A 16,000-nucleotide genomic window follows, 5' to 3' on the forward strand; every position below is an offset into this window, starting at 1 on the left:
ATACCAGAATTGCTTACCTGTGGTAGATGTACTGGTTGATGTAGATAAATTGCTAATTGACGAGTATGAATCCCCAGCTGATTTTGTAGTTAGACTGAATGTATTGGAAGATGAAACACCTAGTGTAGATATTATTCTTGATGGGTTAGTGTTTAAGGTTGCACTCGATGAAGTAGGCAATGAGATTATAGGTGATGTTACAGTATTGTTTACTGTACTGGGGGGTTGTAAACCCATTGTTGTTGCTCCATTTATACCAAAAGGTTGCATGGCAGCAGTAGTTCTGCTGGCATTAAACATGTTGGGGAAGGATGAAGTAGCTGTTGTTGTTAGAGTGCTAAATGAGACGCCAAGGGGATTAATAGAAATAGGGCTCATGCCTAAGGAAACTGCAGATGTTAGACCATTACTTGGTGTAGTGGGAATTGTTGTTGACCACGAAGTTGTTATGCTGGATATAGCAGGTGTTGTTCTTATAGTGCTTGGGAAGACATACGGTATTTCAGATGTTATATTTGTTACCGTAACTGCAGATGTTAGAACACTAGTTGGTGTAGTGGGAATTGTTGTTGACCACAAAGTTGTTATGCTGGATATAGCAGGTGTTGTTCTTATAGTGCTTGGTAAGACAGACGGTATTGCAGATGTTATATTTGTTACCGTAACTGCAGATGTTAGAACACTAGTTGGTATAATGGGAATTGCTGTTGACCAAGAAGTCGTTATGTTGGAAATAACCGGTGTCGTTCTTATAGTGCTTGGTAAGACAGATGGTATTGCAGAAGTGGTTGGGTTGTTGGCGGGTAGACTTCCAGGGAGAATGCTTGGTGTTGTAGTCCGGGTGCTCAGAGTGGTTGGAAATTCAGGTGTTGCAGAGTTTAATGCATTATTGTACAATATTCCAGATGGGATTGCACTAGTGGTGCTAAATAAGGTTGTACTAACTGTGCTACTGATAGTATTAAGAGAGGAAGTTGAAGAGTTGATGATTCCATTTGATATATTTGTAGCTGTAACCAAATTACTTGTGACATTGGGTGTGTAACCAGTAACCACGGTGGAGCTGTTCCCAGGCATTGATGAAGTGGTGGTTATTGAATTAAATGACCCCATACTAGAATTTGTCATGTTCATAACAGATCCTGATGCACTGGGATTAACTTGAGCAGTAGTGGTTGTACTGGTCACAGAAGATGTAAGGTTGCTAGTGGTATTAAAGGTTACTGAGGGTGCAGAAGTTGTTACCACTGTAGATGTTCTAATGGTGGAAGATGCATTGGTCATAAGGTTTGATACCATTACAGGTGTTGATGCCACAGTGCTATTGATTACTAATGTAGACAGTTTGATGGTGGAGTTACCGTTGATAACAGGTGTTGTGAGGCTACTGGTAGTATTGGAAGATATTACAGGTATAGCTGTCACATTGCTAGTGGTTACCTCTTTCAATGTTCCAATAACGGAGGTTGTATTGATAATAGGTATAGTAAGGCTGCCTGAGGCAACTGAGGTAGTTAAGGGTCCAGCTGTTATGGTGTTATTAGTCACCACTGTAGATGGTCTAATGGTGGAGGTTTCATTCATAACAGGCAATGTGAGGCTGCTGGTAATATTGAAAGGTATTGAGGATGAAGCTGCCACAGTGATATTGGTCACTGCTGTAGATGGTCTGATTGAGTAGGTTGTGTTGATAATAGGTGTAGAGAGACTACTAGAAGGAACAGAGTTCATTGAGTTGAATGTTGCATTGATTGCAGGTGTAGTGAGGATGCTAGTAATATTGGAAGGTATTAAGGATGGAGCTGCCACAGTGATATTGGTCACTGCTGTAGATGGTCTGATGGTGTAGGTTGTATTGATAATAGGTGTAGGGAGACTACTAGAAGGAACAGAGTTCATCGAGTTGAATGTTGCATTGATTGCAGGTGTAGTGCGGATGCTGGTACTATTGGAAGGTATTAAGGATGAAGCTGCCACAGTGATGTTGGTCACTGCTGTAGATGGTCTGATTGTGTAGGTTGTATTGATAACAGGTGTAGAGAGACTACTAGAAGGAACAGAGTTCATTGAGTTGAATGTTGCATTGATTGCAGGTGTAGTGAGGATGCTGGTAATATTGGAAGGTATTAAGGATGAAGCTGCCACAGTGATGTTGGTCACTGCTGTAGATGGCCTGATTATGTACGTTGTATTGATAATAGGTGTAGTGAGGCTGCTGGAAGGCACAACTGTCACAGTGGTATTGGTTTCTAGTGTTGACAACCTTATGGTGAAGGCTGCATTGGTCACAATTGTAGTGAGGCTGCTGGTTGTCATACTAGGGCTGTTTGGTGACACTGTAGTTGTCTGTTTGGTGGTTGCATTGATTACAGACATGGTGTTACTAACTTTCTCTAAATTTGGGGCAATGCTAGTAGATGTATTAAAACTAGATGTGGATATTGAAGTGAAAAAAATTGTACTCAGCTTTGGTGCTCCAGTACTGTTCGTCATTATGGGTGCAGTAGTAGTTGTGGATAGTTCACTGGTTTTGAATGTAGTTGGGTTGGTGGCAGAAGTAATTTGTATGGTACTCTTTGTGGTTCCACCTAGAAAATGAAAATTGTAGACATATAAAAAAAATAGTTAAAAGTTTAATGTTGCAACTAAAAATATTGCAGGGACAATCCTCTGCCAAAATATAAAATAATAATAAAAATAACAACAATGTGTTTATCCAGGAAAGGTACATTCAGATTACTCTGGTTTCCAAGTATGCAAAGGGGATGTTGCTTTTGCTCACCCAATTTAATGGTACTCCTAATAACAATTACAATTTAGTAGATATACCCCCAAATGAATACATGCATGCATTATGCTTTTGTTTCATTGGGTGTATATCTAAACACAGTTTGCAAAAGCGTCAGATCTCTTGTCTGCTGCCTTTGAAAGCCCTTTCCTTCTTCCCCAGGTCATACTTTCTGTGGTTGTCCAATCACAGACTTACCAATGCAGCTCAATGAGAAGTCTTTGCAAGGCAAGTGCTCTAGTGTTTATTTCCACCGATCGAAAAGATCAGGAAGTAATAGGACCGAATGTCTGATTGGCAGCCAGGGGGTGTAACAAGGTTGATTTATAAAAGTGCTAGTTTCTGCTGTAATATGCATTTTTTTGTTAAATTAAAATAAAAAGAGCAAGCTTTTCACAGAAAAAGGATTTCAGTAGGCTAAAGTGCTTTAGGGGTCTGAAGTGTCCTTTTAACCCCTTAAGGACCAGACTTCTGGAATAAAAAAGAATCATGACATGTCACACATGTCATGTGTCCTTAAGGGGTTAAAGGAACATTATAGTTTTAGGAACACAAAGTTGGGAAAAGTGTTCTTCTGCCTTCCCCCTCCCCCCCCCCCACTCCTGCCCCCCTCTCTGACTCCTGCCCCCCTCTCTCCCTCCCTCACTCCTGCAGTAAAAGGGTTAAATAACCCTCAAGTGCTGGGTCCTCTGGAATTGTCTCCATCGCCACCTTTTTCCGACATCAGAGCTGATAGGGGCAAGCACCATGCGCATTGAAGATGCTGGATGTCCTCATGCAAAGTGTGAGGACGTCGAGTGTCATTTCACAGAGTCCAACTCTGTGAATGAGCAGGAAGCGCCTCTAGTGGCTGCCTGGCTGTATGGTTTACATCATGTAACACTAGTTTCATGCCTTTGACAAATACGTTTTCAAAGTGCATAAAAATGCAAATTAGTAAATATTGTTTTCAGATTAGCATATTTACTAATACTAATCTGTACCAAACTAATTATTTAACCCCTTGAGGACCAAACTTCTGGAATACAAGGGAATCATGACATGTCACACATGTCATGTGTTCTTAAGGGGTTAAAATGAAATACTATATATAAGAAAAAATGCATTTCAGAAGATTATGATATGCACTTTCACCCAACCTCACTATAGTTTTCAACAATGTTGCTAAAATGTAAAGGACCGAAGTGCACAACTGAAAATAATTAAGCACAAATTAATAAATATGTTTATATATATATTAGCCAAAATCCCCTCCTTCCTTTTCTTACACATTTTCTTAACTATGAACAGTTGAAAGGAACCATAGTAAAGACTGACTTAATGCATCAAGACAATTGTATCAACAATTCCACGTAGTTTCAAAACCAGCCATAATAGACAAATTGACTTGTCATACAATTAAGGTAGTCTCAATAAAGTTACTTGTCTCATGACTTCAGCTTTAGTGCATAACCCTGGAAATATAGATCACCATATATGAGGAAATATGAAAAAAAAAAAAATACTAAGAACATACATGTCTATTTCAGACTATCTAGAACAGGAGTGCCCAAAAGGTAGATCCCCAGATATTTTAAAAAATACAGCTTCCATGATGCTTTGTCATTCTAGAGGCAAATGCAAAGCATCAAGGGAATTGTAGTTTTACGACATCTGAGGATCTACCTCCTGGGCACCCCTGATCTAGAAGGTTATCCACTAATCTGTGAACTGTTGAGAATTCAAGATAAATTGAAAGTGTATTTCAAATTTTAGATCACAATAGCCAAACTAGAAACAATATCAAATTCAGCTATGGTGTCAGTTCAATAATTTTTAAAATCACTTTGAATTCATTATGAGTTCTTCAAAATAAAAAGTTTAGTTGATGACTCTGATAGTTTTGGTTGCTCGGCTATAGCAGCATCTTGTGGTCATCTATAGGTATTGCAACTATGTAATTTTAGATTTGTTTTCATGCCCAGTTAAATCAGCCAATGACTATTATTTAATAGTTGAATAGCACACACAATGCATTTGGAAGACACAAATTGTTCAAGATTTTGCTGAGGTTAAAGCGGCAATGTCATGCCGAACTTACCTTTTTTTAATCGATTCCTCTTCTCTCCCTCTGTCAGGATATGTTCTTCATTTCTTCCTGTCTGCTCTAGTTTTCTTTAAAACATAAGACAAAGTACAGACTACTTTGTCTTATGGAGGTTTCCTACGCCTGACCAGCTATGACCAGCGGTAGAGCAAAGTGTGCCTTGTTTCCGGCGATCAAAGCAATTTTCCCACAATTCTCACCTTTGATCCGTGATCTCGCAATGCTTCCTGTCAGTATTCCCGAACGTCCTGTCACTTAGACAGAACACCGGCGAAACTACCAAATTGCGTCCTAACAGAATGAGAACAGTTTCTCCATTCATGTTAGGACACAATTCGGGACTTTGTTCATATTGGAATTTCACACAGAAAGACAGACATACATATACATGCACATACAGACATACATACATACATACATAAAAAATATACATACATACATACTGACATACATACATACATACAAACACATACATACAGACATACACACAGACAGACAGACACATACTGACATACATACAGATTAGGAATCGACCGATATTGATTTTTTAGAGCCGATACCGATAATCTGTGAACTTTCAGGCCAATAGCCGATAACTGACCGATTTTCTGTAAATTTACCATTTTGAAAAAAATAAACTATTTCTAAAGGTAAATGCACAAAATATACATGCCACATGTAGTGGATGCAGTGTGTTTAGACAGGGGATCTGTGTGTGTTTGTGTAGTGTGTGTGTGTAGTGGATGCGGTGTGTATTTGTGTAGTGTGTATATAATGAATGCAGTGTGTATTTGTGTAGTGTGTATATAATGAATGCAGAGTGAGTTTGTGTAGTGTGTATAGTGAATGCAGTGAGTGTTTGTGTAGTGTGTATACATAGTGAAGGCAGTGAGTGTTTGTGTAGTGTGTGTATAGTGAATGTAGTGTGTGGTGTGTATGTATAGTGAATGCAGTGTGTGTGTAGTGTGCGTAAAGTGAATGAAGTGTATGTAGTGTGCATAAAGTAAATGTAGTGTGTGTAATGTAGTGCGTGTGTGTATATAATGAATACAGAGTGTGTGTGTTTGTGTAGTGTGTGTATAGTGAATGCAGTGTGTGTATATAATGAATGCATAGTGTGTGTGTGTGTGTGTGTGTTTGTGTAGTGTGTATAGTGAATGCAGTGTGTTTGTGTAGTGTGTGTATATAATCAATGCAGTGTGTGTGTGTGTGTGTGTGTGTGTGTGTGTGTGTGTGTGTGTGTGTGTGTGTGTGTGTGTGTGTGTGTGTAAAATGGGGGGGAAGGGGAGGCATTTTTAATTTAATTATTTTTTTTTAATATTAATTTTTATTAATTTTATTTTTTAGTCCCCCCTCCCTGCTTGTTACCCGGCCAGGGAGGGGGGCTATGGCATTCCCTGGTGGTCCGGTGGCATGGACTGTGCAGTGGGGGCCCGAAGCAAGTGCTTACTTACCTTCCCAGCTGCTCCCTTCAGCTCATCTGTGTAAATCTTGCGGGACTTGCGGTCCTGGTATGTATTATCGGCAATATCGGTATCTTTATTGGCCGATACCGATATTGGCGAAAATACAGAATATCGTCCGAATATCGGACCTAGAGCCCCGCCCCCATGACCGGTGGGTGGGGGCCCTAAATGAGAATGTAGGGGGGGACCTATTGCCACCCCCTGGCCCCCACCCCTGAGTGTCGGGTGGGGACCATAAAGGAGAATGTTGGGGGGGGGGCCTATTGTCCTCCCTCCGGCCCCCACCCCTGAGCGGCGGTTGGGGCTGCTAAATGAGAATGTGGGGGGGGGACCTGTTGTCCTCTCTCCCGGCCCCCACCCCTGAGCGGTGGGTGGGGGGCCATAAATAACAATAAGGGGAGCCTATTGTCCTCCCCCCAACCCCCACCCCGAGCGGCTGGTGGGGGCCATAAAGAAAATGAGGGTGGGACCTATTGCCCTCCCCCCGGCCCCCACCCCTGAGTGGCGGGTTGGGGCCCTAAATGAGAATGTGGGGGGTCCTATTGTCCTTCCCCCCCCCCCCCCCGACCCCACCCCTGAGCGGTGGGTGGGGACCAGAAATAACAATAAGGGGGGCCTATTGTCCTCTCCCCCCCAACCACCACCCCAATGAGGTGTCAGTCATTGCAGAAGATACAAATGTGATCATAACAAAATTCTTTTAAGTGGACCTTAAATCCAGTGGACTTTCTGCTTCCAGTATCTATCTAAAACACAATTTTGTTCCTTTTACATAAACTAGATATGGACAAGAGTATCCATCGGAAGCCACTAGTTTGGTCTCGTTTACCTCCAAATGTAAGGTTAGCCTTCACTGTAGAACCATGCCAGAGGGAGATGGAATATTTGATATATTGGATAAAAAGGAGAGTCATATTGGTGACATATTCAGATGACATTATCCCTATAAGAGGAGGTAAAGGAGGTATCAGCAATATTACAGAAGGCGTTACTTTCCCTACTTTCAATAAAGAGTGATTTTGTAGATCAGGGGTGCCCAAAAAGGTAGATCCACAAATGTTTTAAAACAGCTGTCATGATGCTTTGTCATTCTAAAGGCATGCAAAGCATCATGGAAGTTGTAGTTCTACCACCTTTTAGGCACCCCTTTTCTAGATTAAAGTCCTGGATATAAAATGTAACACTTAAAACCTCTGGTACTAACAGTGACTACTTACTGAGGGCACTACAGGCAGCACCAAAATCAGGGCAACAGTCAGAGTTTGCAGTGCAGTAATCATCACAGTAGCAGTCTACTCTTCGACATCCACTGTTCACACCTTTGCAGCACAATACGGGACTTGAAAGGCAACGTCCTAGATAAGATAGAACTTTCTTTAGTAGAGAATAAATATTTTTTCTACATTCCATTTCTATTACCGTCCCACTGACTAAAACATATAACTTAAAGGAGAACCATTAATTCTGCAGGAAATGACACCATCAAATAAAATATGAAAGTTACCTAGAACTTGTGTTAACCTTTCTAATGTGAGAAGCACATTAAATATATGTATATATACACACAATTCTTGGAAGAGGAGAAACAAAAAATAAATGTATTCTTGAATGTCAGTTTTCTAGAAATATCATTACTCTAGAATTTACATAATTAAAGAAAATATTGAAAATTAGCTATAACTTGTATTAACCTTTTTTCCTGAGATGTTTTCTTTTAAATTTATATTAAGTATTTATCAAATTACATCATTCATAATCCAGTTCAGAAAAGGCAAATACAGTGCAAATATTTTAAGTTAAAAAAAAACCCAAATAGAAACATTATTTAATTCCTCCCCTTCTCTGTATACTTTCTATATACTGACTGCCAAGTGCAAAGGACAGAGCATAAAACAAACATTAACAAAGGGCTAATATGGAGGCACCCAGATGCTGGTTAAAGAGACTTGAATCTACATTTAATTCTATTTTTCACACCTTGCAAATTCATATTTGTTAAATAAATAAGGGGATAAGTAAACACAATATTAACAATTCATGGGAAGTGACAGTTCAACAGTGGAAGGTACAATGGCAACACAACTCTTTTTCTACTTTTGCTATTTTAATTAGGTTTTGTAGATCTGTTTTACATTTACCAGGAATCATGGTTGAAAGGGAAGGAAACTATAGTTGTTTTCCAAGCACTTTGGCTCCCTCCCTTGCGGCCCCATTCATCACTTACCTGATTCCAGTGCCAATGCCCCTTGACGCTAGTTCAGGCTCCGTCTCTGCTTCTCCTCCACTGATGTCATCAGGCAGAGGGACCTAATGCGCATATGCGTTGAGCACCGTGATTACATTAGGAATTCCCCCATCCAATCACAGTCAATCAAGGGGAATATTCATGATAGATTAGTTTCAATAGCTGACGTTGCAAAAAGATCCCTACCAGAGGAGTTGGGACACCGAATTTTGTCAATAAGCGGTTCAGCTTGTCTGAATTTTTTTAACAAAACAGATTTGGAAAAACATATAATCCCTGCCTCTGGATTATTATTTAAAGACTATTTTGTCTGTTTGTTCGCCAGTCCCCGGTTGTTCGTGTGTTTCCAGATTTTATTCCCTAAAAGACGAATGAACTACCGAATGGCGGGCCACCCAGCAGGGAAGTGTGCTGCTCGGTAACTTTTCTGACCTTATTAACATTGTGGTTAACCACAGCCACTTCCAACTCCCGAACGGTCGGCTGGGTGAGTGCTCAGATCTAAGCTATCTGGGGATATGTCGAACGTGGGGGTTCCGTTCGGTAAAATAAGAATTATAGATTTGTATGTGTTTTACTGTTATTGTAAAATGGAGGATATTTTCTATACCTGGAAATAATTGAGTTACTTCAGGGCTCTTAACCCAATAATCTCCAGGATAGAGAGGAGGAGTTTATGTGGGAGTGTTTTTATATTGTGACTGTATGTGATTGGATATTGTAAAACTGTCTCAGTCTTCCACAAGGTCCCTATGGGAGTGTCCCTTGCTGGAAGACCTGCATAAAAGGCTGACATGTAGCTCCCATTAAACAGATCCTGCTTGACTCTCAACACAGAGCCTCGTCTTGTGCTTGGGGGGATAATTCGTATGATTCCTGTTCGGCGCTTAGAAGTGTTAGCTAGCTGACTTCGCATTCGGGGAAAAGAACAGCTTTGGCCACATTAACCCCTTCTATAACTGGGGTGCCGTTACATATAGATTTAGATGTAGGCCAATCCGTGTAATGCTAAATATATATTTAGGGGGCGGGGCTTGCCAAGCATCCTGACCAGACGCCATTTCCCAAAGCTCCCCAACACCAAAACCCAATCCTAAGGATTGAGGCGGAACCAAGCCCAATCTGCACCCCGCAATACCACCATTGAAATCGGGAAGCCGAGGAGCATCGATAGATGCCTTTTTTTCAGCCACAAAAGTCGGCACGACGGAAGCACAGAACCGCGGCCTACCCCACGCTGTTAGGCCTCGAGAGCTTCCTGGGCGGCATCGGACCGATCAGCGCAGAAACACCCCATACCTCGACCCGGTCTGCCTCACCGACCAACATGTCAGGCATGGGCCGGCGCTCCCAAAAGTCACACACTCCGGCGGAGGGCAGAGACATTGGAGTCATGCTCCAGAAGCAGTCGCAGCAGTGTCGGAAAGAGTCCGAACAAATGAAGCCACCTTAACAGAGGTACAGACCCAGCTCACGGAGATGGCAGACTCCATAAAAGCACTGCAAAATCAGCAACAGACCACCTCTCTTAAGCTTGCCACCCTGGAGGACCGCCAAAGACGCACTCATATTAAGATAAGGGGCATTCCTGCAACAATAACAGCAGAGGAACTGCCTCATTATGTTAGGAGGTTACTGGCCACGATTCTGCCACATGCAACGGCCAAGAAAATAGCCATTGACAGTGTATACCGCCTCCCGAATCCCCCTCACCTACGGTCTACCACGGGGCGAGACGTTATCCTCCGCTGCACCTCCCTACCTGACAAACTCCAAATACTTGCAGCGCTAAAGAACAAAACGCCACTTACCTTCGAAAACTCAAACCTGGCCTTCTTCCAAGACCTGACAAGATCCACGCTCATGCTCCCCAAATCATTCAAACCGGTCACGACACTGCTACAAACCGCAGGGCTGACCTACCGCTGGGGATGGAACGGCTCTCTATCAGTGTCACAAGACGGAAAGACACACACGATACCGTCTATGTTAGAGGCGGCAACCCTCCTGGAAACCCTGGGGCTGACACCCACGGATACACCCGCTACTGAAGGAACAACTGCGGCAAGATGGGACCCGGCCTCCATACAACTGTTCGTCCCCAGAGCAGCGAACCAACGAGAGACTGATACCCCCGAATGAAGAGCCCAGATAGGACATTTGAAACCACACTACCACTGACAGTTTCCACTTTTGTTTGTTTCACTACATGTCCATCATATACTCACCTACCTAAGCTCCACTGGGCACAGGCCTAGAACACGATCACGCCGGCAAGACGGCAGACACCAGAACCGCACTAAGCGATGGAAAATACTACTCTCTCCCCCCCCCCCCCCCCCCGTAGCCTCCCTGGTCAGGGGCTTCAAACCCGCTTGCATACCCTAGACCACACAAAACACGAACCAGGCTTATAGGCCCAGATCTTGCACACTATGCAAACGCTCACATAACTTGAGATATCTTGAAACCATTTATATTTTATCAAACCCGCGCACACGAGTACCGGCAGATCAAGGGAATAAATCATAACACACAACTCTCAGGCACGCAACCCCCAACTGCCCATCCCACCCTCGTGAAACACCTCAGCATTAACACACTCATTATCAGTCTCTTGTCTAGAGATCAACGCACCATTACAACCCGCACTTAGCACCTAGACAGACTGCCTCCACACAACATTGTACAATAGTACACTTGACACAGCTTGTTACACCTTTAAAAAAATTGTGCTTATGTTATCATGCTTTATGCCTTTGTATCCAATGTACTTGCACTGGCTGTTGTGGCCACGCAAGATGCTCTGTTAAGAACTGCACGCAAAAATAAAGAATTAAAAAAAAATATATATGTATACACACTAAAAATATTGTGTATATTTTTCCTAGAACACACAAAAGTAACCATTAGAGGGAAAAAGAGGAGGAGCAGTAAAAATATGTATTTATATATTATATATTCAATAAATATATAATATACAAATATATAAATATTGTGATTTTAGTGCTGCTCCTTTTTTGGTTACTTCTCACTCTCACTCTCTCTTTTTTTACACTATGGGTGGAATTCAGAATCATGAATCAAAATTAACATGTTCATCCATGCATTTTGTTTAGTTTGTGATTCAGCTACATTTCGGCTTGGTGTTTGGGAATTTGAGCGGACACCCAATCAGCCCAAATTCAAACGAATTGCAGTTCATAAGGAAACAAATCTCCACGTCTAATCTTTTTTTTTTCCATGTATCATTTTTATTGAAAATTCTTGCAGGTTAATTGCAAATTACTTTGTTTCTTACATGGTAAATGTCAAACATTTCAGAAAACATTACATAATACATATTACACATTGCACACAATGTCACATTTGTCATACATAGAATAACTATATTAGAGGTACAACAATAAGTCACCGCCCTCAAATTGAGAGTCAACTGTTGCGTTGCTTTGCTATGGATTGTATCAGTAACCCTGCATATCATCTAACTCAAGAAGTATGGACACTACATGGTATACAATGAGATATATAAATAACAACTTTAACCAGTTCTAACACAACGTTTAAAGCCAGTAGACCCCTATCCTGCCTGTGCTCGGACTGAACAGACAGTTAATACGATTCCCAACTATGTCTAGCTGTAAAACAATGTGATTTACCTCCGGACCTTGATTATGACACTTGATTTTTGTAAAATCTAATCCAACTTTGCCACTCCTTTTTATATAAACTACATAATAGCACTTTATTTTGTGGAAGTGCAAGATTTGTGAGGAGGGACAGCATCTGCTTGGTGTCTCTTTGATAGGATGTTAATTTTTGTACAAATGGAGACAGGATTTTGTCTATATAAATATTAGCATTTTGAGTTACCGTATATACTCGAGTATAAGCCGACCCGAATATAAGCCGTGGCCCCTAATTTTACCCCAAAAAACTGGGAAAACGTATTGACTCGAGTATAAGACTAGGGTGGGAAATGCAGCAGCTACTGGTAAATTTCTAAATAAAATTAGGTCCTAAAAAAATTATACTAATTGAATATTTATTTTCACTTTGTGTATATAATGAATGCAGTGTGTGTGTGTATGAGTGCAGTGTGTGTATGAGTGCAGCGTGTGTATGAGTGCAGCGTGTGTATGAATGCAGTGTGTGTGTATGAGTGCAGCGTGTGTATGAGTGCAGTGTGTGTGTGTCTGAGTGCAGTGTGTGTATATGAGTGCAGTGTGTGTATGAGTGCAGTGTGTGTGTATGAGTGCAGTGTGTGTATATGAGTGCAGTGTGTGTATGAGTGCAGTGCGTGTATGAATACAGTGTGTGTGTATATGAGTGCAGTGTGTGTATGAGTGCAGTGTGTGTATGAATGCAGTGTGTGTATGAATGCAGTGTGTGTGTATGAGTGCAGTGTGTGTATGAGTGCAGTGTGTGTGTATGAGTGCAGTGTGTGTGTATGAATGCAGTGTAAGTGTGTATGAGTGCAGTGTGTGTGTATGAATGCAGTGTAAGTGTGTATGAGTGCAGTGTGTGTGTATGAGTGCAGTGTGTGTGTATGAATGCAGTGTAAGTGTGTATGAATGCAGTGTGTGTATGAATGCAGTGTGTGTATGAGTGCAGTGTGTGTGTGTATGAATGCAGTGTAAGTGTGTATGAGTGCAGTGTGTGTGTATGAATGCAGTGTAAGTGTGTATGAGTGCAGTGTAAGTGTGTATGAGTGCAGTGTGTGTGTATGAATGCAGTGTAAGATGAGTGCAGTGTGTGTGTATGAATGCAGTGTAAGTGTGTATGAGTGCAGTGTGTGTGTATGAGTGCAGTGTGTATATGAGTGCAGTGTGTGTATGAGTGCAGTGTGTGTATGAATGCAGTGTGTGTATGAGTGCAGTGTGTATATAATGAATGCAGTGTGTGTGTATGAGTGCAGTGTGTGTGTATGAGTGCAGTGTGTGTATGAGTGCAGTGTGTGTGTATGAGTGCAGTGTGTGTGTGTATGAATGCAGTGTAAGTGTGTATGAGTGCAGTGTGTGTGTATGAATGCAGTGTAAGTGTGTATGAATGCAGTGTGTGTATGAATGCAGTGTGTGTGTATGAGTGCAGTGTGTGTGTGTATGAATGCAGTGTAAGTGTGTATGAGTGCAGTGTGTGTGTATGAATGCAGTGTAAGTGTGTATGAGTGCAGTGTAAGTGTGTATGAGTGCAGTGTGTGTGTATGAATGCAGTGTAAGATGAGTGCAGTGTGTGTGTATGAATGCAGTGTAAGTGTGTATGAGTGCAGTGTGTGTGTATGAGTGCAGTGTGTATATGAGTGCAGTGTGTGTGTATGAATGCAGTGTGTGTATGAGTGCAGTGTGTATATAATGAATGCAGTGTGTGTGTATGAGTGCAGTGTGTGTGTATGAGTGCAGTGTGTGTATGAGTGCAGTGTGTGTGTATGAGTGCAGTGTGTGTGTATGAATGCAGTGTAAGTGTGTATGAGTGCAGTGTGTGTGTATGAATGCAGTGTAAGTGTGTATGAATGCAGTGTGTGTATGAATGCAGTGTGTGTATGAATGCAGTGTGTGTGTATGAGTGCAGTGTGTGTGTATGAATGCAGTGTAAGTGTGTATGAGTGCAGTGTGTGTGTATGAATGCAGTGTAAGTGTGTATGAGTGCAGTGTAAGTGTGTATGAGTGCAGTGTGTGTGTATGAATGCAGTGTAAGATGAGTGCAGTGTGTGTGTATGAATGCAGTGTAAGTGTGTATGAGTGCAGTGTGTGTGTATGAGTGCAGTGTGTGTGTATGAGTGCAGTGTGTTTGTATGAATGCAGTGTAAGTGTGTGTGATGCAGTGTGTGTTTGTGTATGTGTTGCAGAGCCTTGGTGGGGGTTGGGCATTGTTTTTTTTTTTTTTTAATTATTTAAAAAAATATATATTATTATTATTTTTTTGTAATATATATTATTTTAATATTATAATTTTTTATTTTTTTTTCGTCCCCCCTCCCTGCTTGATACATGGCAGGGAGGGGGGCTCTCCTTCCCTGGTGTCCAGTGGCATTGGTAGTTCAGTGGGGGGAGGGGGGCTGTCAGGGAGCACTTACCACTCCTGCAGCTCCTGTCAGCTCCCTTCTCCTCCGCGCCGGTCCGTGCAGCTCCTCTGTCAGCTCACAGTGTAAGTCTCGTGAGAGCCGCACTATGACCCCGCGGCTCTCGCAAGACTTACACTGGGAGCTGACATAGGTGCTGAACGGACCGGCGCAGAGGAGAAGGGAGCTGACAGGAGCTGCAGGAGAGGTAAGTAAACACTCTGCAGCCCCCACAGCCCCCAGTCCCCCACTGGGGGACTGCAGCCCCCACAGCCCCCAGTATAAGCCGAGTTGGGTTTTTTCAGCACAAAAAATGTGCTGAAAAACTCGGCTTATACTCGAGTATATACGGTAAATCACCACAACTGGACACAACTGGTCACCCCGTCGGATCCTTTGGTAAACAGTAAAAGGTTGACATGCAGGGTTGTTTAGTGCACATGAAATTGAATTCATCCAGATTAATGAGAAGTGCATTCAGAGCCTCTGTCAGTTGTGTCTGTAATTCCCCAAGATTATCTCTTTATCACTATGCACGCACTTTTTTCACTTTATTTATTTTAAGTATTTTTGTTTTTTTGTCTTTAGTGCTTAGACAGCGATTAAGAACTTGAGGGAATTACCCTAGACGGAGTATAAGCATAGAACACCCATGAAGGTGTTTACAGGAGATTTAGATTCTAGAGATTAGGGACACCTTTACCAGATAACTCTAGTATTTATAGAGAGGTGGAGTCATTTGTATATATCCCTATCACCTATCTCCTTGTATAGTTTCCATGTGTTGGCTATTAGCTTGTGTGGAAGATGCCCTAGACTCCGTTTCACTGATATGCTTGGCTATGGGCATTGTCGCCAACCCTCCTGGCAGAGCCTGTGGTTCGCGTGAATCCCTGGACGTGTGTTACATGTTGTTGTTGCTCGTATTGTTGATGTCGAGTGCAAGTTTGATTACTGCGTCATTAGCGTGTGTATCAATAATATCTTAAGGTGAGTATGGTGTAGGTCTACGTGATACAGGACCGTATGTTTTATATGTGTGTTGTCCCTTACATCTACTCGTTCGGTGAAGGTATGTGCAGCTAGGCCCATCCCGTGTTTCCAATGGATCGGACAGCCTTCCGCGTCACACGAGGATTAGGAGCGTGTCCGGTTTCGGAGTTTAGCATGTCGTTTGTCTAATGGTGTATCCCTCCAATCCCGGCCCCAGGCCCAGGCCCCGTTAGTCTAATGGTGGTAAAATTGGAGAAGGGTGAGCAGGATTTAGGTATAGAGGGAAGGGTACGGGGTGGATTGATCTGCGTCAAGTGGGGTTCGTGTCTGCTGCCGCTCCGTTAGTGGGTTCGGGAGCGTCCTC

The 16,000-nt window shown here is 42.2% G+C and overlaps 1 protein-coding gene across 1 annotated transcript in view; it reads right to left on the reverse strand.

The window, feature by feature from the left end:
• The window catches only part of LOC134586898 (mucin-2-like), a 60,584-nt gene that overhangs the window by 31,140 nt on the left and 13,444 nt on the right, over positions 1 to 16,000 (reverse strand). The window contains exons 2-3 of the mRNA XM_063442827.1: positions 7,558 to 7,695; positions 18 to 2,588 (exon numbers count right to left, since the gene is read on the reverse strand). Of these exons, the coding sequence (XP_063298897.1) occupies positions 18 to 2,588; positions 7,558 to 7,695 (2,709 nt within the window). The remainder of the gene's footprint in view (positions 1 to 17; positions 2,589 to 7,557; positions 7,696 to 16,000) is intronic.

The sequence above is a fragment of the Pelobates fuscus genome, chromosome 2, assembly GCF_036172605.1.
Source record: "Pelobates fuscus isolate aPelFus1 chromosome 2, aPelFus1.pri, whole genome shotgun sequence".
NCBI classification, from domain to species: domain Eukaryota; kingdom Metazoa; phylum Chordata; class Amphibia; order Anura; family Pelobatidae; genus Pelobates; species Pelobates fuscus.